The sequence below is a fragment of the Anser brachyrhynchus genome, assembly GCF_964034855.1.
Source record: "Anser brachyrhynchus genome assembly, chromosome: 1".
In the NCBI taxonomy this organism is placed as follows: Eukaryota; Metazoa; Chordata; class Aves; order Anseriformes; family Anatidae; genus Anser; species Anser brachyrhynchus.
Window position 1 is genome coordinate 183,912,212 of NC_137694.1, and position 24,332 is coordinate 183,936,543.

Consider the following 24,332-nt stretch of genomic DNA (forward strand, 5'->3'; position numbering starts at 1 on the left):
TCCCAAGTGTTTCTCGGTGGTTGTTTAAAAATGCCCTATCGCGGTGATAAGATCTTGGAGTTCAGTCCCGTGCTGTAAAGCTGCCAAGGAGCAGAAGGTTTTCGGGCCCTTCAGCTGCGCGGCGTGGGGTGAACGCGTGGCTGACGCTGCTCGGAGGCGATCCGCTCTCCCCTGCAAGAGCCTGAGCTTCATGCAGCCTTCCAGCTGAAGTTTCACACTGAATTCTGAAGGTGCCTTCCTTTAAAGTCAGAGCTCAGTTTTCCTGCACAATCCATACTTAATTATTTTAAACAGAATTTCTTTACAACCCAGGTGCACCTAACCTGTGCCCCCAGCTGTCTGCTTGAAAGGCAAACGCGTGAATATGTCGCGATTCTCAAGGTTTTTTGGGGGGACAATTTCTCTTGGACACCCGTTATCCTGTTCAGTGTCTGTTTTTATTTCTCTGTCAGCTTTCCTGAAAACTGTGAGTATTTCTTTCATCCTGTCGTCGTCCTCACTGTGCGTTAGTTTCCAGCTAGTTGTCAGACATGTGAACCGCGTAAATCCAAGATGATTTAAGTTCATCTAAGCCATGGTCTCCAAGTGAGCTGTCATGGCTCACAGCGAGAAGAGCTGCTTCAAACAAGTACACTGTAGAAGCGTCTTTAAACAGAGTTTTAAAGTGCTACATGGCCATGATTTAATTTTCTTCATGTTTTTCACTTACTTGTTGTGAAACTGAATAGCGCTTACTCAGCTAATTCTTTTTATCAGTAAAGACGTATTCCTGAAATTAATTTGCTCTCATATGGGTCTCTCTCAACTTCTGTCTCTCCCCCCCACCACGGAAAACAATTAGTATCTAGCTTCCGCTATTTTAGCAGGTATGAATTGGTGAGAATAGGTGGGTGCTGCAAGTCAGTATTTCTTGGTAGAGAAAGGAATTGGTGACATGCGTTTGCTTCACTAATAATTGAGATGTTAGGTTCAAGAAAACAGCGGTGAGGCGGAGCCCAGGGGTTTGTCACTCAGCAACTTACTAGTTTGACAGCAGCACCCTCTCTCTCCTGTCCCAGCACTAGCCCCTAATGTAGGACCCTAATTTATGTCCTGCTTGCTGCTGCAGCTGGAGAAAGAAATCTGCTGCTAGGTGTCTAAAGGTGATACAGGATAGCTCAAAGGAAACAAGAAGTACTGTGTTAAGTCTGGGCGCTCCCAGGTCATTTTCTGTATAAAGGCACTAACGAGGTAACCTACTTGCTCACGGGCCAGTTTGCGGTGTATTTGAGGTGCTATAAGCTATGATCTTGCCTTTTATTTCTTTAGGCATGAAGATATTGATTGATCCTTTCTCCTTTCATTTTCCATCTGCATTGGCATTTTTATTGTAATTAGAAGATTCAGAGACTAGAACTTATTTGGAAGGAATAGCAGTTTGGAATTCAAACTTGGAGGCTTCCAGATACCTGGGGTTGGAGAAACGTTTACCAGACTCTCAATACCTGTGCCTTATGATCAGGCTTCTGCAGATCCTTCCTGTTTGGACCTGCCTCCTGGTGTTAGTGTTGAGGCTGTTGTTTAATGGCCTTGGAATGTGGAGGGCTTTTAGAGATTCCTGGAAACTGCAAAGGGTGGTTATGGAGATGTTATCTGTCTCTTTACTTGGGGAAATTAAGTGAGTTTTGGCTGAGTTTACCAGCCTGTGATATGTTGGTCATATGAGAGAGATGCTCTGAAACTTTTGCAGAGGACTTTAGCTGGAAGGACTTGCTGTTCCCAGCATGTGCTTTGGACTGGGGAGGTCATCTGGAAAGAGAAGGCAATTCTCTGTTGGCTTGCTAGTTAATAGCTGAGCATATCGAAGTTGAAGCTGCTGGTAGTCTTTTAACATATGCAACAAGTAGGCATCGCTTTGCAGTTTTCTTTAATGCATTATATGGCTCTATAGCTGTAAATCCTTCAAAGCAGGAGCTTGGCCTCCAGTCTGTATTTTGTGTGACACCAGTGGTTTTATCTGGTTTTAAAAGACTGCGGAAGTGGTTCCAGCTATAGCTTGCAGACATAGCCACGCATTATGTAGCCCTGAATTGTTTGTGTTTATAGCACATACATGCACATATTTTCAGGAATAAAATGAAAACTAAGTAATAAACCAGAGTATGGTCGTTCCTCATGAAGAAGGGCATAGATGGGAAAAGAAGGAACCTCAGGAGGGCTTATGTATTTAATTAAGACTATCTAAATTATACATAACCTGCAGGGTTAGAGTTTGTTTTCAGCGTGCATCATCCGTATCCTCTACATATTTTTTCTTCTGAACCCTACTCAGAATCACAGTAGTTAAACAGTATGCATCATCTCCTAATCTTAATTGTTTTAGCTGATTCCTTGTTAGGGCAAAGTAGATTGAGCCAGTATCTCTTTGCAGGACAGCGGGCATACATTGGGAAGGATAAGATGTAATTTTATCTTGTGTTTTCCTTCTAAGGAAAAGGGATGCAACTGTCTAGGCAGGTGAAGGTTAAAGGAGTGGCAGCATTTGTTGTCCAAGAATGTATGTATCTGATGCAGTAGGGCTATAAGAAAGAGATTATTAGCTTTCATGCATGCTCTTTTCCTTGGCAGTGAACGGGTGGAATTAGCAGGCACATACATCAGACATGTAGAGTCTTGAGGGATCCATAGCTCTGAACACACTAGATTCTACACGGGGAGCTAAAATGGGATTTTCCTAATGTGCACAGCTGGCCCTAGGCTATCGTTGGCTTCCTATGTTAAAAGCATGCACCACCATTTCAAAATTGCTGAGTGGCCTCGTCTTTTGTTGACTTCAGAGGGAGATGTGGGTGTTGGGCACTTCTGAAAAGTAGGTCACCGGCATGTCATGTTCAGGCACATCCACTCGGTGCTCCGGAGAAGGTTTAGTATCACTAATCTCACCTGAGCATGGGGATACGGTGGGAGAAGTGTACTGACTCACCCAGCTTTCAGCGCGAACAAGTCTGCTTGGCGTTGACACGTTTCTGTATTTCCCACGAGCCTGCCAGGGGTGCGAGTGCTGTTTCAGCTGGGTGCCCGATGTGCTGGTCCAGTGACACCATGAAGAACTGACAGGAGGCGGCTAGGTGTCACGGTGGTAATCCTGCGTTTGCCTTCTTTTTGGGGTACCACTAGCTATATTGTAGGAGAGGAAATCAGATATATACTGGTGTAGACAGCTTCCCTGTAAATTGCTAACTCTGGTCTGTGCCCTCCTTTAGGTGGGACGTTTGTGCTAGCTCCCGTGCTACAGACCTTTAAAATGTCGGTGTTGCGGTCAAGAATTGTTTCCCGTAAAGTATTCATGGGAGGCAAAAACCTTCATAGTCTGCAACTGAAAGTTGTCAAAATTCTTCTGGATTCTTTTTTAAAAAAAAAAAAAAGAAAAAAAACAGGCACTCTTGTCTCCTGGAAGGAGACAAAATCCAGGAGTAAATTTTATGCCACAGGAAATAGTTCTGTATTTTTAAATAAAGGAAGAGAAACCTTTGCCTTCTGCACTACCCTTTATCATCTGAAGTTCCTTGTGTGCTGGGATGTCTTGGCTTCTTTGTGTGGATCACTGTATAAACACAAGTGGCAGCGAGCCCAGGCTGTTTGTCATGTGCGTTCATATTAGTGTCTTTGTCTCGCATGGAGAAAACGGCACAGAACTTGTATTGCTAGGTTTGTTTTGCAGTTTGTGGCTTCTAAATGCAGATGCACACTTAAGCTGTTCTTCTGGACAAACTGACCGGCATTGTTTTTAGGGTTAATAAACGTGAACGACAGCCTGGAGTTATAGTTCATGCCCGGGTGAGGTGGGATTCATCACGCTGTCCTGCATCCAGGCAGGAATTAAGGAGCAGCAGGCTCCTGGTAAACTCTCTGGATTTCTCTTCTCCTGCACGGGAGCGATGCAGAGCAATTGCTTTGCAGAGCAGTGGTTGCAGAATGGGTTTATTGTGCTCTTCTAAGCACAGGGTTATGCCACCGACAGCAGTTCTGCTTTGCGTGTGGCTGTTGGCTCGCAGCAGAAGTACAGGTGGTGCGAGAAGGGATTCTGATGGGGGCTGTTTGTGTGTCTGTCAGTCCAAGCCTGTAGGTTTCACACACAGTTTATTGCAGTGTGAACAGCAGTACGCAGGTTTAGATGTTCTTCACAGGTGTAAAAAGACTTGTCCCTGCTGGAGGTTCTTTAAATTTTGATTAAAATTGTCAGTCGCAAATAAAATTGTTGAGAGGAAATGGAGGAACTCTACAAAAACGGTGTCAAAGTTTGAGGCCTGTTGTTGCAGATGCAAACTTGTTTGCTCAGACTTTTTTCAGCTAATTGGATGCGTTGCAACTGGACGGCTGCGTTTGGACTAAAGCTCAGGGTGGAGGTTAGTGCTGGCTGCTCGAGTGGATGTTGGCAAGGCGCTTAAGAGAAGACAGGAGGCCCAAAAGCTCATGGAATCCAAACTGGTTCCAGATGTTGAAGAGTGTCTGTTCCTGATTTGACTAACATGTATCCTGTGGAGATGCCAAAACCCTGGGACTAGAACATAAAACATTTCGCTGAGCACTTGCTGGGGATGATGAACTCTGCTTAGGAACATGTAGGGTACTGGGTGACCTTGCAACGCACTTTGTGCCACCGGCAGATAACTTGTTGGAGGTTGGCAAAGCTTGTGTATACCTTGCCTTATGATACTCTCCACTGGGTATCATTTAAAGATTTAAAGCACAAGGATTCCGTCTTGTTTTTCTGACATGAGCTCTCCTGCTACTGCAAGCTCATGTAGGTCAGCGCACAAATTGATGCAGCTCCTGCAGCTGTATTAAGTTCATGCCTTAACTGCAAGGTGGCAGCTGCAAAAATGTGATGTGAAAGCATGGCTTGGACCACAACTCGTACAAACCCAGCTTCAGCGCAGCGGTTGGGCATCAAAATACAGTGGGAGATTAGGCGCTTGAGCATTTAGAGTCGGAGATGCGGTGGTTTTTAATCCCCTTTCTGATTTAAAGATTATCCTTTATACAAAAAGTGTAGATATGTGTTTCATATCTGAAAAGCTCTGTTTGAGATAGAGAGCTGCCTAATACACCTTCTATTTGCCTGACAGCAGCCTAGTTTTCTGCCACTTGCTGCACAGTGCTCTTGGGTTGCAGCAAGTTCTGGGATGGCACATCCATCTCCCATGTTAACTGGGTTTTGTTTTTCTTTTTGTCTTCCCTGACCCCAGCTTAATTTCACTGGCATCTCTTTACACAGATCTCTCATCACCGTGTCTCGCATCCGTCAGGCTTCGCTCTGTGGCTCGGTGACCTTCCACTGCACTTACTCCAGCTCTGCAGCCGAACAATGCCCCTTGCAGAGAGGGGACAACACAATGCCACCTCTGTGCGCCCTGAGCCCTTGGCAGAAAAACAAATGGGCGTTACGGAGTGGCTAAGCAGCACGGGGCTGGCATGTAACTCCAAAAGAGACTGTTGCAGGAAACCTGTTGGTTTTTCTCCTAAAGCTGAAGATGTCTAGAGGAGACAGTAATGCCGCAGTGTTGAACAACTGCAATATCATAACATAAATGAATTGCAATGTTTTTGAAGCTACCAGGCTAGTTCGGTAAGGTTGGCTTTTCATTGAAGGTCAGTTAGCGGATAGAAGCTCTCAAATAGCAGTGGCAGAAGCTGTGGCGCCGTAAAAATATGTCAAAAGCCTGTCTGACCTGCCCTGAAGGATTTGGGTTGTTGAGGCAGACTCCTCTTTTCTTTCCCTCTCTCCAGCTGCACTGGTTTCTACAAGCTGTGTATTGCCTGTGATCTGTGCACAGCAGCTGCCATGTACATGATAATGTATGCAGGGAAACTGCTGAAAAGTAGTGCAGGAGTGCTTCCAAAAACCTGCTGTCCCCTGTTTTGCAGAATGCCATTCGTAACGGTCTTAAGTCAGAATATGCTTGGCGTCTCAGAGAGCAAATGGGGAGGAGAATACGGGACAGCGTAATGCACTGCTCCTGTGCTAGGAAGCTTTGAAAGCTTCGTACACAATGGACAGTGCCCCAAGGAAAGAAGCTGGCTTTTGCACAAATATCCTCTGTACATCACTGCATTCTGTGCACCGTAGCCTCTCGGACGTTGAACGGCCATTCACATAAAAACTCTCCAGAAGCTGTGTTTAATTGCCTTGCCCATGGTTCTTCCATCACACACCTGCCAAATACGGGTGGCTTAATGTAAAACTCTGCAGCTATCTACATGATCACACAGTAATCCCTACCGTAAGCTCTTGCAAAACAGGAGTGAGGATAAAAACAGCTGTTTCCCTTCTGCATGTGGTTTGGGGGAGTGATGGATGCAGCCCCGGTGCTGTAGGATGCAGCAGGCTGGGATGGTGGTGGGCATAGCCTTGTGTGGTGGCAGGCAGCCTGCTCAGCTGAGCTTCATCCCACGTCGGTCACTTTAGCAAAGAGAAAATACAATGGCCTTCTTTATATTTTCATGAGGTGAGGTATCAAATGCAGTAAATGTTATCCAAGGTTGGGTGAGTGGCTGGAGGAAGCCTGGAGAATGGGAAGAACAATTATGTGAGAGGAGAAGCAGGCAAGGGTGAGTTTGCCAGGCAGCCCTCCAGGGAGGGAGCTTTGCATAATCACAAAACCATATGCATCTCCTAGGACTCTTGTGTGTCATAGCCTGTGTGCCTAATGACTTGAAACTGCAGATAAATAATGGTCAAAATGAATATCTGTGTATCAGAAAGTAGATAATAAGCTTTGAACATTAGGCTGTGCTGAAATTTTGTATAGTCAAAATACAGCCTTTATCCTCATTAAAGGGAGAACAGTTGTGGGGGCTGGGTTTAAAAAAAAAAAGTGTTGTTTTAATTTTTCTCTTAGTCAGGCTGCAGGAAATAGTGTTGTGTAACTAACCTTGGCCAGACTTTGAACATATGGGCTTTGCTCATCATACCATGTGTATTCTCCATCTAAATCAAGTTTTTCAGGGAACTCTTAAGGTTTTGAGCACTGAATCTAAGGCGATGCCAAAGCACAGTCCTGGGTAGAAAAGCATGGCTGTTCTGCTGCCAAGTTAACTTTAGATCAAACTTCTCGGTAGTCTTTTATTCTTCAAATTCTGCATCGTTACGTCTAACTGTGAGGTGAAAGGTCAATGATCCTAGCAGGTTTTTGAAATAACAGTAGTGGTCGATCAACCCCACAAGGCAATGCTTTTGACCTTTACCAGCCTGTAGCAGCAGTTTCCTTCATGCCGAGTCCTGCAGAGAGAAATCTGAGAAAAGGCTGTCCTAATGTGAATTGGCCTATTTTGCCACCAGGTTGGATTCTCTGGATTCAGATGATAGAGCAAATGCGTTGCGCTGTCTCGAAGGGGCACAGAAGGAAGATCCATCCCTGTGTTTAAAATGTGATAGATAATGAGATTTTGCACCTCCAGCAGTGAGTACAAATTTGATGAATTTACCTTCAGCTTCAAATTCACTTAAAATAGCAAATAAAGACATAGTTGTATTTTTAAGCAGGCAGTGCATCTGCCTTGTGGAGTACTTTAGGGTCTTAAAGTAAACAGCTTTTCTGCTTTTGAAGGTCTAGTGAGGTCTCATCATGAGTTGGTGCTAAAGCTTTTACTTAGCTTTAAAGGTAATAAGGTAGAGCAAACACATAATTACGTTTAGGCTAACTAATGTATGCCAGCAGATGAGTGATTAGAGAAGGCTCTGGTATGGCTTCAGAACACCAACAGCGGGGCATATCCTCTGCGTGCAACGATTTCAAGATTTGGAGATATAGGTACCAACGGGCTCCTACTTCGACACTACTTAGCTTATCCATGGTTTGTAGGGTTTTTTGTTTACCAAAAAAAAAAAAAAAAAAAAGATTTGGGCAGTGATTAAGAGAAGAAATTGGTATGTTTATTGTGATACACGATAAGATGAAGCAGGAGAGCACTGAAAATTCATCTGCTATGATGCTTTCATTTGGGTTGCTGCTCAGCCTTTCTGAAGCAGCACAGCAAAGCTTATCTTCCAGATGTCCTCTGATTTACTTGCATCTCTGAGAATGTACGCATTGAGGTTTCTTTCGTTACAGATTCTGGCTGAATATATTGTCAGACTCAATAATCTGTAAGGTATTTGCCTATATGTGTTCTTTCTAGGCCTGTTTATTATTCAAGGATCTAGAAGGGATTGCCTGCTTATATCATCGAGTTGCCTCTTATCTCAGAAAACCATGTAAAGTAATCTCCTCTAATAGATGGCTCCTTATTAAGTGTGTTGCCCCCTTTATGTGTGTTGGAAACCTGAGGAATTTCAGTGCTGTGAAACTGGAAATGATGGCTTACATTTCATTTGTAACTAGTTTGCACCCATTTTATTTATATGCTGAATTAACTTTAAATATTTCTTCTTGGTCCTTAGTGTTATTAAGCAGTGTCTTCTCATTTTTTTACTCCATCCCTGCTTCTGTGTTTGACACAGGGTCAGTCTGGTTCCCCCTTCATGTTGCTAGAGCAGGTGTAGGCTACAGTGGCATCCAAAGAGTGGTTCAAATTGACATTGTGAAAGCCTCTTGTTCTACAGCAGCACATGCACAGGATAGTTTTCCACGCACAACATAGTAAAAATCACCCACAACATTTTGGTGGTGGTGGGGTTTCTCCTCATGGTGTCTCGGTTGGCATTACGGATCATGTTGTTCTTTCCCCAGCTATTTCAGCAGCTCTAGCACCAATAACCTCCTGCCAAAGGCTGACCGCACTTCCACAATTGCCAGATGACCAGTAGGAAATCTTGTGCTTGGACATTTAGTCTCTGGGACCACTTTTGTCCCTCAGGTCCTGTCACTTCAGGATCCCCTCAGCAGCCAGCGGCCCCCCCCCGAGGCCTACTTTTGCAGGCCGGCCGCTGAGGGGGAGGTGGAAGGGCCTTTGCTGAAGAGCCCTGCGTTTGGCTTTCAGAGCCAAATGACTGCTTTTAATAAGCCGTTATGACAGTTGTTGTTTGTTTGGTTGGTTAGTTTGTTAGTTTGTTTGGCTTTAATCAGTTTCTGCTTGTGCTAAAAGCCGGGGGGAAGAGGAATAAACTGGCTCTATATTAATCCTTCTGAGAGAGAGGGGTGAAAAAATAATGTATCTGTCAAGTCAGAATGGACACCTTTGGCTTTATTGTATCCTAAGCTTGGGCTAAAGTTATTTAATGACTGGAATTAAAAAGTTGATACTTTTTGCTTCTGGGAAATGATGCGTTTTATTCTCTGCCACAGAGCCCTATTTTATGTTCCATTCAGTCAGACTGTCTGAATTATAAAGCTCCAAAAGTGTGTGTTAGGTCCACCAGAGCCTTGCCCCACCTGTGCTGTGTGCTGCCTTAACAGTTAAGGCTTTTAGCGCTGTCTGAAGGGCAAAAGTCTGTCTAATGGTACATCATTTTTCTAGGTTGCATTGCATCCGAACTCAGGAGTAATAGGGGTTTTGAAATTGTATTAGCTGCCATTACCAGCTAAGAATAGACATATGCTGGATTTCTTCAGGCAGGAGGGAGCAGGGGAAGCAGTTAGCTTCAGCATATCAGCTCTGATGCTTGGTAGACCACTGTAATTGGCACAGTATGTTATGTAGAAGGGGCTGGTTACACAACATATAGACACTAATCCATTTCCTAAGAAGAGCGCAGGCTCTTCCCTTCAGGAAATGAATCAGACTTCATAAACAAATCTCTTCTTGCTGACTTCTGCAACTGCCAGTAAATGAACGGGAATAGTTGAATCTGTTATCATGCTTCCAAAATACCAGTTAGCAAATGGTTCTGCCCGACTTCAGCAGGGGCATCGACTTGGTCTCATAAAAAATCTTACTGAACTTCATCCTTCAGGTTCATACTCATGTTGTCGTTACATTTATTTGTAGCCAAAAAGCAAAAGCACTGAAAAATGTGGAGAACCTGTGGTGCTTGGAGTCCTGCAGCAGCTGAAGCTGTAAAGCATGGGCAGATGAGGAGCCCTGTTGAGTGCAATGAGCCATTGCAGGCATGGTTTCTCCAGGCTGCACGGATGGGCATGTTGCTTTGGGAGGGATCAGTGGGGCTCTGACACTGATGTTTGGCACCTTATCTTCCCCTGTCTGTGCTCTTTCCTCCCTGTAGTTGCTTTTATGATGAGGGAGCACAAGACCAGCAGGAAGGTAGGAAGTCCCACAGTAGCTTGTACCACTACTTCTGTTCCAAAATCTTCATTTTGAAGTAGAGGGTTAAAAGTAAAGATAGGGGGTTTGTTTTAACCAGAAATTCTGTGAGTACTGGTTGACCTGGTACTTCAGTTTCCAGTCATTAATTTTTTTCTCAAATGCTGTGGCTAACCCATATTAGATACCAGAGAAAGCAGTAGGGAAGGAGTAATGAATGTGCTGATTGTTTAAAAAAATACATGCTGTAATGCTTGGAAATGCATCAAGTTTATCCGAATTCTGAAAGGTCCTCTATTATTTAGGATGCTTTGACACCTCCTTTCTTTCTTTCCCAATAGGTTCTTTGGTAGATAAAAAGGTGAGCATGGTGAGGATTTCCCTAATAAGTTTTTATTAACAGAAAATCTAAGAAGTCTCCATCCCCAACTAGTTTCACCCACAGCATCCTTTTGGCCACAGCTTGTATTTGTCCTTCTAAACCTCTGATGACTTGAAACCTGTTTCTGAATAATCAGGGATGAACATAGCTGTCTGCTTTTTACAGGGTGTAAACAAGTCTGAATGAATGGCCCAAGTCCTGCAAACTTTGAGATGACCAGCAGGAAGTTTGGGTAAAGCTAACAAATGGCCTGGGGTACCTAGGTCAGTGTCTCCCATCGTCTTGCCTTTGGTTTGCTCTGAAGCTGAGCTTGTGTTCACGTGCACTTTTTTACGTGAACAGACACTTTTACATGGCTTATAGAGTCAGATTCACTTAGAAACAAGTATAATTGTTATTCATCACTTAATTACAGAAATGTGCCCATTAATATGTAGGCAAGTGTTTTTCTATAGTGGGTGTTATGGAAGAAGTAGGTAAATGACCATTTTGACCAATTAAAAAAAATGGATGTGGGAAAACAAATGACATGGGTTTTTTTGTGCTTAAGAGTTTTGCATGCAGATTAAAAAGTGCAAAGTGTGGTTTCAAAAAGTGGTGTGTGTGCATGAATTGACACCTCAGATTCAATGGTATTCTTCCAGAAACAAGAGACATTGTCTGCTGGCAGGCTCCTGATTTGCAAGCCAGCTGTTGATACTCTGAAGCATTATCCTGGCAATGGTCTGCCCTTCTTTTGTTGTTGTTCTTGTCTGATTTTTCCCTTTATGGCTGCGAGTCATGACTCTTTTTAATCCAGAAATTGCTGCTTATTCAGTTGCTGGCTTATACCTTTACAGTGACCTCAGGCTAATAAAAATGAAGGAGGAAAAATGGGAAAATAGGGACCACCTTGGTGTATTACTGTGGTACAATGTAACCAGAAAAGGAGGGCTGTTGTGGGTAGAGACAGTAACCCCAGGTTGTTCCAACTTTCTAATTCTTGTAGATGAGCACAAAATTGCAAATAGTGGTACGCATAGGAGAGGGTTCAACCAGATCAATATTGCTCCATCTTTCCAGTAACTACATGAACTAGCTGGGAGAAACAGGCAGCTGAACCCAGAGCCAGTAGCTCTAATGGCTATATTGCTAATAAGTTTAACAGCGCCAGTGTGTTTTCAGGCAGGGGAATCTGGCTGTCCGTCCTGAATAACTGTTGGTACCAGGCAATGTTCGTGCTGTGAGCCAATTCACTTGGTCACAAACCATCCAACCATGGAAATTAGGTTGGGCCAGGGACCATTTCCAGTCCACAGCTTGGATGCAGCCACTATTTTCTGTGTCTGATGGCCTTGCTGCCAGAGTCTTGTCCCAGGCCTTTATCATTAATTAATCTAGATATATTTCACGCATCCAGGGCACCCACCTCATGTGGCTGCCCCCGTTGTTGAGGTGTCAATTTGCCTATGAGATATTGGTTCTGTGGTTAAAAAATAAAACAAAATTGCTGGTTTAAACAAGGCCTGGGCCTTAAAAATGGTCAATCTGTAAGCATTTCTGCTGTTTTGAGATCTGTAACAATAAGTTTGAAATGCCTGAATCTGAGACCAAAAGTAGCTTGAGATTCTTAAGCTTAACTTTAACCAGATGTCTGGGGGAGGGCAGACCTTTGGAGGCTGCCGCACTGAGCAGAAGTGCAGGCGCTGCCAAATTCCTGCCTGTGACATCAGCCAGCAAAGGGAACATCTCTCCGTGAGCCCTTTCCTCTGATGTGATACCCAGAGAAGTACGTTTGACTGGTCTGAGCAGAGCATTTCTTCATCGTGTCCTGTAGATAAGGGAGAAGAGATGTGAACTCATCTTTACGTACCAGCTCATGCCCTGCTTACATCATCCTCTGGTGGCGTCTTCACGGCAGTGGGGCTGCTCTGAGGGCTGCCGGTAGAAGAGCCCAAGCCTCGTTTACAGCTAGGGTAACAGCCCCTCCAGCGTTTCAGAAGATGAAAGTTTTGGTTGTGTGTTTTCAGGGCAGCTAACAGAACAGTGCCAAGCTGTAGTACAGACAAATTTTTGAAATAAAAGCCACTACTCATCCACTCCTTTGAAACAAACGTACAGTTTGGGGTTGGGTGCTGAAGGAAGAATTCTTCATCAGGGTGATCCAGCTGTAGAGCAAAGCTTGGAGAAGATCTAGGATGTCAGGAAACCCTATACGGGGAGGCTTTACCTGAACTTTTTGTCTTTGAAAAGACCTCTGGCCCTTAAATTGATACTTCTGCTCCTTCCAGTCCCTAAAATTTTTGAAATATGTTGGGCATGGAGTATCCACAGGCCTTACTCCAAGCATTGTTTTCACCTCAAGCATCTCTTACTGTAACTCAAGGCTTCAGTAAGATCTTTGGTTTTGCTGCCAAGTGACTGTAGAGAACTCTCATACATAGGCTGTCCTAAAACTTCAAGATGGACAGAAGATAAAAAAAGCTTTCATTTCCTAGTACAAGCTGGTAATGCCACACAGGAACCACGAAAAGGAAGTGTGCAACTTCCATGGCTTGTGAGCTTCTCTACCTGAGAAAAGCACAGGAAATTTTGAGTACAGAATTTAAATGAAGTATTTGAGAATGTGTTTGCAATAGAAAGCACTGTCCAGGTAGAGACACATGTTCTGTAGGTTTTTCTGCCTTGTCCAGTTTGCCTGCCACTGATAAAATTGTGAGGATAAATTCTCTTTTCTGTAGTCTTCCATAGCGTATTTTTGTACAGGTTGCTTTCCTACCCCCACACCACTCTATTTTGCTTGTTTGAATTTTGTACTATTAGAAAAGAGTCTGGGGGTTGGGGAAGACGCTATCCTGAACTGAAGCGTGCTTTATCCGCCTCCCATCCCAATAACCCTGATGTGTCTCCTGCTAGGAAGAACAACCAATTTGCTTTGCTCCCATATGTAAACAAACACGAGAAGTACCACGGTTGGTTTCACCCCGCTCCGATGTCATTTGAGAGTTTTGCTGCCGACCTCGTGAGCAGGATCAGGTGAGGGCTGCTGAAGCACAGCCGGTACCTGCCTGACCGGGGGAGTGCAGCCACAGCTGCTGCACGAGGCAGTGGTGGTAGGGGTCCTTACCTGCCACAGCCACGGTGGGGTGTTCTGCTCTAGGAGCCTTTCGTGTTGATTCCTCTTCTATGGAACGTTTCTTGTTCATTTTTAGTATCATTTTAACTGTTCACAGGACGGCTGATCTGAAACTATCCTCTGGTCTGGGTCCTCTAGTACCAAGGAGATTGTGTGAGATTATTTTAGCTCAGCCAGCTACAAGACTGATTGCCTTTTTAATGTCCAAGATCAGAGGATCAAGAAAACAAAAAGACTTCCTTAGAAATATGTGTACCTTGAACACCCAGGTGATAGTGGTTTTACAGTAGTTTTTATAGCATTTGTCTCCAAAATCTACCTCTTTTGCTGTACCACAAAATTGCACTTTCTCCCTCCAGATACAAATAGAAGTTCTGCTGAGGACCCCTTGTATCACATCTTATGGAAACAATTTTAACCAGCTAGTAAGGGAGAGAGGAGAAGGTTTGGAGTCAGATATACTTAACTGGTAGCTACTCATAATTTATGCATAAGTAACATGAAAATAAACAGAACAAGATGTCTAACTTGGCTCCCCTTCCTCCTATGCAACTAAAGTGATATGATTTGTAGAAATCACAGATCAGAGTGACACTGGTGTTGCTGTTTGGTGAGGTTATCTATTACCTGAAAAAAAAAAATAAGCAGCGTGGGTGAAGAGGGGTGGAATCAATTGCTGAAACTGAGAGTAGAAAGTTTCTTTGCAGAGGGAGGAAAAAAGGGCAAATATATGGTTATCCCTCCTGCCCAAGAGATAAATTTAATTCTTGTTTAATGGGAGCATATCCAGTCTTGGTGTTATGCTTTTACCTGCTGTTGGTGGTAACTGCAGCAACCTTGATGAGTTTGCGTAGCGGCTAGTTGTTGTCATAAAAACTTAGCTGGCACAGGTGACCTCTGGGTCTTCTGGGCTAATGGCCATCCTGCCAGGTGACTTAGTATCAATTACTCATTTCATTTATTTTTACTCCCCCAGATTGTTTGAGCCTTGATTCTGGGGGGTGTGGTGTCAGTGCCTGCACGATGAGGAGATCTTACAGCCCTCCTGGTCCTCCCCACTCGGTGTTCTTACAGCTGAGCTGTTGTGGAGTAAAGGTGTCACGACTGTCAAGAGGAGGCAGGTTGGGATCCCTGTGCTTATGCAGTCCAAGCTACAGTTGTAGGATGTGTCAGGGTCTGGGGAAAACTGTGGGATTTCACATCTTTTAGGCATTTTGCATTGGTTGGCTTGAACTGCCCTGTTTATTGAGCCCCGTTTTTGAGAGCCTCCCTCTTTTGTTGGGACAGTGCTACCAGATCTGTGCACTTGGTTAGACCTGCTCATGTTTGGTATCACTGTGCTTAAGTTCTCTTGTGGAGCAGAATCCTGGTGTTCTTTTCTCTACCCACCCGGGATTGTTTTAGAAGAATCTCAAATATCTATGCTTTGATTTTTTTGTTTATTTTTTAAACTAAAATTCATGTTTTGTAATGTTTCCTAAACAGGACCAAGTCTGATTCCATGGTGTGTGTTTCCTTATTGTTAGCTAAGCTCTTTTGAACAACAACAAAAGTTTTTATTCTTGAGTCTCAATAGCAACTTGACTGAATCTGGGAGGGCACAAGAGGAGGAACTTCCTAACAGCCAGTGCTGAAACTCGAAACTTTCCGTGAGCCCTGCAGAGGAAGCCATTTAAACTGAAGCTTTTTCTCTCCCTGAAAAAATGCACAGTGAAAATATTTTCTTTCAAGTACAAATTCACTGTTGGGGCAGAGGGGAACAAACCTCGAATTTGAATTTGGGTAAATAGTCTTCATTAGACTCCCTTTTTTAAACTTTAAACTATTGCTTAATTTTCTACATGTTTATTTCACACTGGTGGATAGTGAACCTTTGTTTGCCTTAAATCCCATTCCCCCCCTCCTCCCTCCCCTAAAAAAAATTATTCTGTTAACCTGTTAACCAAAAGCTAATACAGCCTAATGTGTTTCCTGTCCCAGGTAGCAGTGTCAGAACCTCCTATTTATGAAGTACTGAGGTAAGTGCCAGTGCACCATGCGGAGAAGCCCTAATGGAGGAAATACTTTCCATGTTACATATTTGGAGATTACATGCAGGGAAATATTCAGTTGTCGAGTGCAGCTGGAAGGGTTTTCATTACCACGTCTGTCACCACCGGACTGCTTCATAAACACAAGTTGAGTCCTCCCTTCCTTCTGGTGTTGGGTTGACCTCACACAAAATACCTTCTCGATGCCCCAGCAATCTCAGTAACTGGGGTGCAGGGAGAGTTTTGGGTGTCTTGAAGTGTTTTGTCTGCAGCCTGTTGCCTCAGTTGGATAGGTCTGTTATTATCAGAATACTGTGCTGTTTTAGTTTCCTTGCCTAGGGTTTGCTAAATCAAACGCTCACTGCCATCCTTACTGCAGGCTGTGTGTCATTTGTAGTTTATGACCTGTTCCCTACTGCTTATTCTTCCCATTCATGTTCTATCAATAATACGTCTCCTCTCACCTCGCTCTCTCCTTTTCCTCACCTTCCTGTTTATTCATTCTTTCCATGGCTCTGTCCTACCAATTTGAAATTCAGAAGAGGCAGACTGAAAAAAGACTTCCTGCATGAAGTCTTGGAGCAGTTGCACATCCTTGGTATTTAACAGAATTCAGCATTAGCAATATTCAGCAGTCATCTGATACGAAAGTGAGATGGGACAGCCTGGATTGGAAAAACACTGGCACCAGAAATCTGGTTTGAAAACAACACAAAAAAGCCTTGTGCATTGGTGATTTGAAAGGTATTTGGCATGTTTAGCTGTTTTTATCTGCCAGATGTCGCCTTCTGAAAACCTGAAGTACTGTTGCATCTTTGTGTTCCAGCATCTCTTTTCCCACCAGCAGCCCGTAGTAATTCCCAGTTTAGCAATGGACTTTATTCAACCTGTTTATTATTGAAATGCATTCAGTTGTTTTGAGTAACTGAGAGACAGCAAACGCGTGATGCCTCTCAGGCAATGGGCAGTGGGCTGGGATGCTGAGCTGTGTTTTTCTACTGCTTTTAGATGGGAAGAGATTTTCCTTTGCAGTAAGATGAAGGGGATGGCAATATCTGCCTTAGCCTCGTAGCTTCCAAGCCACGTTTGACTTGGTGAGGAAGGGGACAGCAGCTGCTGGAGCAGGTATGGGGGCTACCGCTGCGGTTGTTTGGGGATGCACAAACGCTGAAACCTCGCTGCTGACAAGGAGAGGGGTGACCTTGGTCGTCTGATAGCTGCTGGTTAATGGGCACTGCTGAACACAGGAAGGCTGGGATGCAGAGGCAGTGTCTGCGCCTTTCCCCCACGTACACACACATCTGAAATCTATGTTCTTGCCAATAGTGTGAGTGTTTTTAAATGGCCAAGCCTAGCAGGACGTGTAAATCACTGTCAGCCCTCGCATAACCAGAGTGCTGGAGCCAAAGCTCTGGGGAGAGGAACAGCATGGCTGAAATGTGCGTGAGCATGAGGGGTGCCAGAGGAGCAGGCAGCGTGGGATGACTGGGAGAACTGATGGGAGTCCAGAAAAATGTCTCTAAGCTTTTAAGTGATTGATTTGGAAGGGAAGGAGACTAATGGACTGTCTTTGGTGCCTATATGTCTTAAATACAAGTTAGTAGTCAAGCACTTGGGAAAGTCAGGATGTAAATCCCTAACAGTCAGTGCCTTCTGATTAGCATGGAGCTGCCATACCATGAGCTCTTGCTTCTTTACACTGAAGTATTTTCCTTTAAACACTTGATCAAAATAAACTTAAATTCTCAAGATAAAAATAAAATAAAATTAAAAAGTGAGTGGGAAAAGCAAAGACAAACCTTGATCTTTCAGACTTACGTGAGCGAAGTAAGTATTTAAAGGTGCAGTGCAAGGAAGGGAAAGATGTGTTTGTGAAATCATCTGGTTGCTGCATTTCTAAGAGCCTTTGTTAGCTTGCATTTAATTATACTGTGCAGTGCAGATGACGAAAATCTGTGTGTATTTCCAAAACAACCCATTTGTTCACTTCAGTGTTCAAGGTCATAACTGTTTTGGGTCTTCCTTGTAAACTTGCAGTTGCTGTTTGTTGGTGTAATTTAGAGCAAACTGTCCAGCTGATCTGTTTTAGGGGCCAGATCCTACCCACGGGACAAACAAAAATGTTTAGCTCCCAATGGCCTCTGAGTAAATTATTAAAATACTTCCACCACCCCGTGCATTCCCTCCCTCCAGATGCTGTAGTTGGGACATCGCTGAATTAAGTAAACTGCTTAATCTGCTGAAGACTGTTAATGATTTACGTCTTTGATAACTGTTCATGGGTTACATGTATTCCTCCAAAGCTCTGTGTGCTCTTGATGAGACAGAATTCACTCGTGTTAATTATGAAATGTGGAAGAGGCTGACCGGACCGTCAGGTTGTTTCACCTGGATGTCTTCGGCATGACTCAAATGCCAGAGCAGAAGAGTGGGAGGAGGGACTGCTCGATACAGCAGAACGTGCATGGATTTTGAAACCCAAAGGGTGTTGTTTAAGCTTGTGGGAAGCACATCTCCTGGCTTGAGATAACTGGCTGTGTCCTCTCAGTATTTTTGCATGGTAGCTTAGCTGTCTGCAGGGAAAGCTGTTCCTCTCCCCCGTGCCCTCCACTTAAGAAGCAATCCTGTCTGATCTGTGAAGAGCTGAGCCAGAATTACAAACCTGACTTAGTTTTTCAGGCAGTGCTGAACCTGCAAGGCAGCAGAATCGTAAAGTACCCTTCCCATATTCATTGCCTTTACCTCCTCTCAGCTCATTTTTCCCCCAGCAGATGCTGTGAGCTGATTTTGTGCTTTAACTAACACCAGGATTGACTCGCCTACTGGGTGGTCTCTAGCTGGCTTCTACCTTGCATTACCACTTAAAATCTGGTGTCCTCTGGCAAGGTCAGTGATGGATCAGGTCCGCTTCGATCTGCTGCTATCCCCTGTTTTTGATGGCTCTCAAATAGCCCGTGTCATTACTTTGGGCACTTTTCTTTGTGTTTCTGTGCTAACTAGTAGTCTTCTGGTGGAAGGCAACATCTCAGAGTAAAGTGGTGTGGAACAAGCTGTGTTCATCTGCATGCAACATCTCTTCATGTAATTCCAGCCACCGTGAAAATATTTCTTAACCCAAAGATCTGTGTTGTGTATTTGTCTTGTTTTACGCCACGTTGCCCTTTCCTAAAAAGAAATCATACAAGTCATCCTCCAGTTGCTAGTAAAATAGCTCAGTGTCTTCAATCTCTACTTTTCTTTCGAGAGGACTGCCTAGTTTGTTAGTAGCAGTAACAGGCATGGCACCACGCTGACCATGCTGTGGATGATGTGTGCTGCCTCTTACAGCGTTGCACAGCTGATGATGCGCTGTGCTGCTGTTACAGGCCAGCTCCATGCTATGTGTTATGAAGTAGTTTGCATTTGTTGTGAACTGTGTATCTGTTAGCTCTCAGCGTTTTTTTGTGAGTTCAAGAATCCTTATCTGTCTGAATTTGGACATGTTGGGAAGGGAGCTTACCGAAAGTAAGCTTTCTGGTGAGGAACCTTGTCTTTATTCAGGATGGGCAAAGTGGATCAGATTTCCCCTGAAAATGTGTAGTTGCTCAGGAGCTAAATCAGCAATGAAGCTGAAAGTCCTTGCTTTGAAGTGCTCTGCCTCAAATACCTGATTCCTTGCAATATATAAATATTAACACCTTTATTGTTATCCCCACACCCAGTAGCATGCCCTTGTAAGAACTTTTTACTTTTGAACTTCAAGATGTTACCTTTTGTATTAGCTTGGAATAAGATTTAAATGCGAAGGGCTGCAAAACAAAGAGGAAGATTTTTCAGAGCTGATTTTATCTTGAGACCTCAAATCTGTTTCTTCCAAGATAAGACCAGTACTTCCCCAATGAATGGCAGCAATCAGGACCTGGAGAATACAAGCAGAGACAGCATCTGGACAGGAACTGCAGAGGATTCTTCTTGTAACCCTCTAGAGAAAAATAATTCAGGAGAGTACAGTAGTAACACAGTGCAGATTACAAGGTGTAGTAAGTAGTAAAAAAAAGTAACGAGGTGCAGAGAGGTTTTAATAATGTTTAATGGTTTTGCCGTGAACAGGAAGCTGTCTCAGTGCAAAGCAGTAGTTACCTGTAAGGTAGCAATCGGATAAACGAACTGGAGCTGCTGCAGGCGTTATTGGTTTGGTGGAGGGGTAACAGCTGCCCAAGCAGTGGCCTCCTGTCAATAGACAGTTCCTCCAGACATCTTTACAAAGCTGCACTGTAATGCATTGCACCATTTCACATGTTTAAATGATGTATGTTTCCAGACCTGATGGTGGAGTCGGTCTTGTGTCCTCCTTATGCTTATGCAACAGACTTTGCTTTCTGGGCTCATCTTTACAAGGAGAAAACATGATGTATACCGTCAAGGTTTTCCCTGGGATGTGATTGCCTCTGCCTGTTGCTCTCATTTCTTATTTTCTTTCCACCTTTCTTGCAAGGAACATGTGGCTCTGGGATTGCCCCTTGGGGCTGTAGCTGGTGAATCCTCTGTTTCCTGCCAGCCTAATGCAGTCGGGGCCAGTCATCTGCCCCAAATTAGCAGATAAGCTGATTGGGACTGGAGAGTTGGGAAGAACTGTGGGAGAACATAGCGAGTGGATGACAGCGTATTGCAGAGAGAATCTAACGTTGATAAATATATCTTTCTTTCTCTTTCGTCCATATGTTGTAAGTTTTTAAATTATTCAGGTCTGAATAAAAAAACATGCGCAGCTGCTGTCAAATAAGCAAACACTGCTGGGGTACATAAGGGAGGGGGGAGATGGATAAAGAGAAGAAAGATAAAGCTCTTACAATTCAGCAGGTTCATCTGTGTCTGGATGGCTGTGTCTGATACAGAAGATGCCAGTTCAGACTGGATATTGCCTGGTAGAGGGATTGGAAGACAGGTGAGGAGAACAGGACACAAGAACAGCCTTCCCAAGAGACTGGAAAGATCAATTACATTAACGAGAAAGCATATAAGAAATTATAGGACTATACGTAGCAACTAGCATATGGAGATAGTGGGGACAACAAACTTCCAATCTTGTAACCCAAGAGCAGGAGGATGTTCCGTGAACTTAGCAGTTAACTAACTTCAAAGGTGATAAAATAAAATTAGCTCACTATGAAATGGAATACCGCAGGGTGGGAAAGCTGCAGTGGGGCTATATGAAAGAGGTGTCTGGATGTGAAGAGGCATCGCATGTTTGAAATTGATTTATTTTTTTTTAAATAGTAACATCTAAAGTTTAAGGTGGGATGTTCAGTCTTGCAGTACAGGTTTAAAAAGTTTCTGTTTACTTGTGTTGTTTTCCATTCCTGCGCGCAGCCCTCGTGGGAATGCTGAGGTGACAAGCTGTGACTGCCCGCTAAACCCTCAGTGTCAGATCACCTCTGAGTTACACACGCAGAGGCCTGGGCCTTGCTCGCACCTCACAAGGCACTTTTCAGTCTGTATGCAAAGAAGAAATCTGAGAACACCTGGCATGGCACTTGAGGGCTGCAGTTCCTTTGCAGCTGAAGAGCAAACCCTTTAGGACTGGGCTGGGTTTGTGTTGCTTTGCCTGCCTTTCTCTGTTCCTTTTTGCTGGCACTGAAGCTGCTGGGCTTGCTTCTTTCATTCCCAGATGATCACTTGAGTCCCCAGCCAAAGCTGTGCTGCTGATCGGAGCTTCTTGCCTCCTCTGGCAGACCAAAGCAGGTAGGAGCTGGGTTTGTGCAAGGGCAGTGAAAACATCTCTGAGTCAGGCTGCCCTGAGAATGAAGCAGCAATGAGCAGAAAAGCTGAGGGAACATTTTATCACCTGTGAATCATGGTTCAAGTTCAATGGTAAACTGGACAAACTGGAAATGGGGGGACTGCAGAAAGTCCTTGATGCCCCAAGGACAACATTTCCAGAGGCATCTTGGTGTGGTGCAGAGCAGGCAAACACATTCCAAGAAGATGTGTTTGCTGTCTCTGGAAAAACAGTGCCATGATTGTTCATCACTATGTGAGAAACAGAGCCCAGCTGTTCTTACAGAGGGCATTTCAGTAAGCCTTCAGCAGCTACAGCCACATAGGACAATCAGCTGGTCACGTTTGTTGAGTAAGGAATTTACCTGTGTAGTATAGGTATAGGGGTGTTCTTTTTTGCACAGAGAACAAAACCAGAAAAAATGGTTAATTAAAGTGAAAGTTCATAAAGTGACAGAAATACATGTGTAAATTGGGAGATAACAACTTTAATGGGAGCTATGTGGGTGTTAGGACTAAAAGCTCCTGGATTGAAAATGAGTTTGTTTGCGCCAGGGTATGATTGATGCTGTTCTTGAAATCTAAGAAACTCATGGAAACAGGTTTTCCCCTACAACTTTGTTGTGCTCTCCTCTTTTAGAGGCCAGAGCCCTATTTCTGGTACGCTTACGCTAGTACTCTCAACTATCTGCAATAAATGGTCATACTCTGTTTAATACATAAAATATCCTTCAAGAAGTGGTGAAGTAGTTCACGACTTAATTTACTCTTTTGCAGCAGATGATGCAGATGACTTACACCCAGAAATTAAAATGCTGAGAGAGCATCATCCTGTGGAAGTGGAACTGTGGGTTCCTTCCCCCGCAGTAAATACATAATTCACCATGTGCTGCACTGTATAGTTAACCAAGGGAAACATTTATATGAAAAATAAATTGAGGCCTAAGGGTATGGCTGTTTGAGCCAGGATCTCTCGTCGTCCTCCATATCCCTTTATTACTTGCAAGCTTTGTTCTTCGGCGCTCATCTCTCCTCTCAGGTGCTGTGCTGTTTTCTCGCTGATGCCGTGGTATCATTTCAGACCAGAATGGGAATGAAGAGTAAAACTGAGGCAATTCTTTCTGCCCCATCTGTCAGTCATTTTTGTTATAAATTTCGGCTAGGGACTTCACTTAGTCCTTGCGATCAAATATCAATCTTCTCCCTGTAGCCCATACACTAACACTATTTCTTAGAAACGTAATGCTGATGGTGTGTATATTGAAGTGGGTATATTCAACTTTCTCTGTAAAGATTTAAAAGTATCTTATTTTAAATCTGTTGTGTAATGAATTTGTTTTTTCAGAGTGAAGCATGCATAGATGACGAACTTAAAATTGATCATTAACTTAGTTGACAGCTCACAGAAGCTCTGAAGGAAAAAAAAAAACCTGCTGGAGAGGTGTTCCTGCAGGGCAGTGTAGAAGCCCGCTGATCACCTGGTAGATTCTTATTCTTCACCTCTTGCTTCATGGGGAACGTAGAGGAGAGTTGGAAGCTTGCTTTCTTGCAAATCACTGATCCTCCAGGTATTTTTAGCGTGGTTCCACTGAGTCACTTATTGCATAGCAGGCCTCTGTTCTAATCTAATGAGGATCTTTCTAATAACTTCCATTACTTAGGCGTTTGAATGTGGGAAGGAGGTGAAAGTAATTGGGTTGAAATAATTAAATTATCCAATGTGATTACCTTCAAAAGGTTGTGTGTTTATGCTTCCCAAATGCAAACAGGAATCGATCAGAGCAAGAAGCACCAAAACTGCATCTGATCTGGAAGAAAATCGTTCAGTGGGATGCAGAGGGGGGGAGATCTGTGGGTGAGTGAGTGATGAAATTCATTTTGTTTCCCCCAAAGACCTGTAAGGAAGATCGATGCACAGGTCTTAATGAGGGAGTTAATTCTGAAACTTTGCTGGAAAATAATTCAAGCGTGATATAACACTTTGGGTTGAATGGTTTCCCAAGCTGTAGGCTGATGCTTACTGAGAACTTCATCCCTGCATTTACCTGCATTTGCAGATAAAATTAGTTTCCCTACAGCATTTATGCAGGAATGTGGTGTAGTCACTGCACTGCTTCATGTGGTATGTGATTTACAGTGCTTCTGTGGAGCTGCTGAAGACCTGAGGCAGCTCTGCATCCTGAACTTTGCGCTGATAACCTCAACATAACATTACTTCTCTGTGGTTGTGACTTTGAGTCCATTTTGGTCAGTCTTTGCTTGCCCGTATTCTCTGCAGTGGAAACCGGTCAGAATCTGATTCTGGTCCAGTGCCTGAACAGCAGAGCACACACAGCTTCCAGGCATACATGCTCCAGTAACTGGAAAAATCACTGAACTGCGCTGCTCGTTGTCCAGAAAGCTGAAAAATGGCTGGAAACTCTTTCACAGCTGAGTAGAAAAACTGTCATGTTGCTATCATTTTTTTCTGAGTAATAAAATTCCACTTCTCCTGAGATTGACTAGAAAATGAAGGAGACACTTTCCACAAAATAACAACAACAACAAAAAAGAACTAACAATCTTCTTTGTAAACTGAACTGTGTTAAATAAAGAGGTGTCTCTTTCTCTTAGGTCTAAGTACCGCTGATAGTCTTGATTATTTCTGTGATACGTAATTCCATGGTTGCATATAACCTACCAAAACTCTGAAATTTTCCCTATTATGCAATATGCATTTGCATTTGGTTTACAGCAGCATGAATTAAATGGGGAAATATCTTGAAAAGCAAGCTTTGAGTTAGAATATTGTGTCATCTGAGTGCGAGTTGCAGCTGTTCTTGAAAATGGCTCGAATCCCTCCAAACAGAACGCTGTGTGAAAAAAA

The 24,332-nt window shown here is 43.7% G+C and overlaps 1 protein-coding gene across 3 annotated transcripts in view; it reads left to right on the forward strand.

The window, feature by feature from the left end:
• The window catches only part of WDFY2 (WD repeat and FYVE domain containing 2), a gene marked incomplete at its 5' end in the record, with an annotated part of 78,012 nt that overhangs the window by 18,759 nt on the left and 34,921 nt on the right, over positions 1–24,332 (forward strand). The window contains one exon of one of the 3 annotated variants that reach the window (XM_080569645.1): positions 3,147–15,697. The exons of the other annotated variants lie outside the window; for them this stretch is intronic. Within the exon in view, the coding sequence (XP_080425771.1) occupies positions 15,642–15,697 (56 nt within the window). Of the gene's footprint in view, positions 1–3,146; positions 15,698–24,332 lie in introns of those variants that run through there. 3 annotated transcript variants of the gene reach the window in all.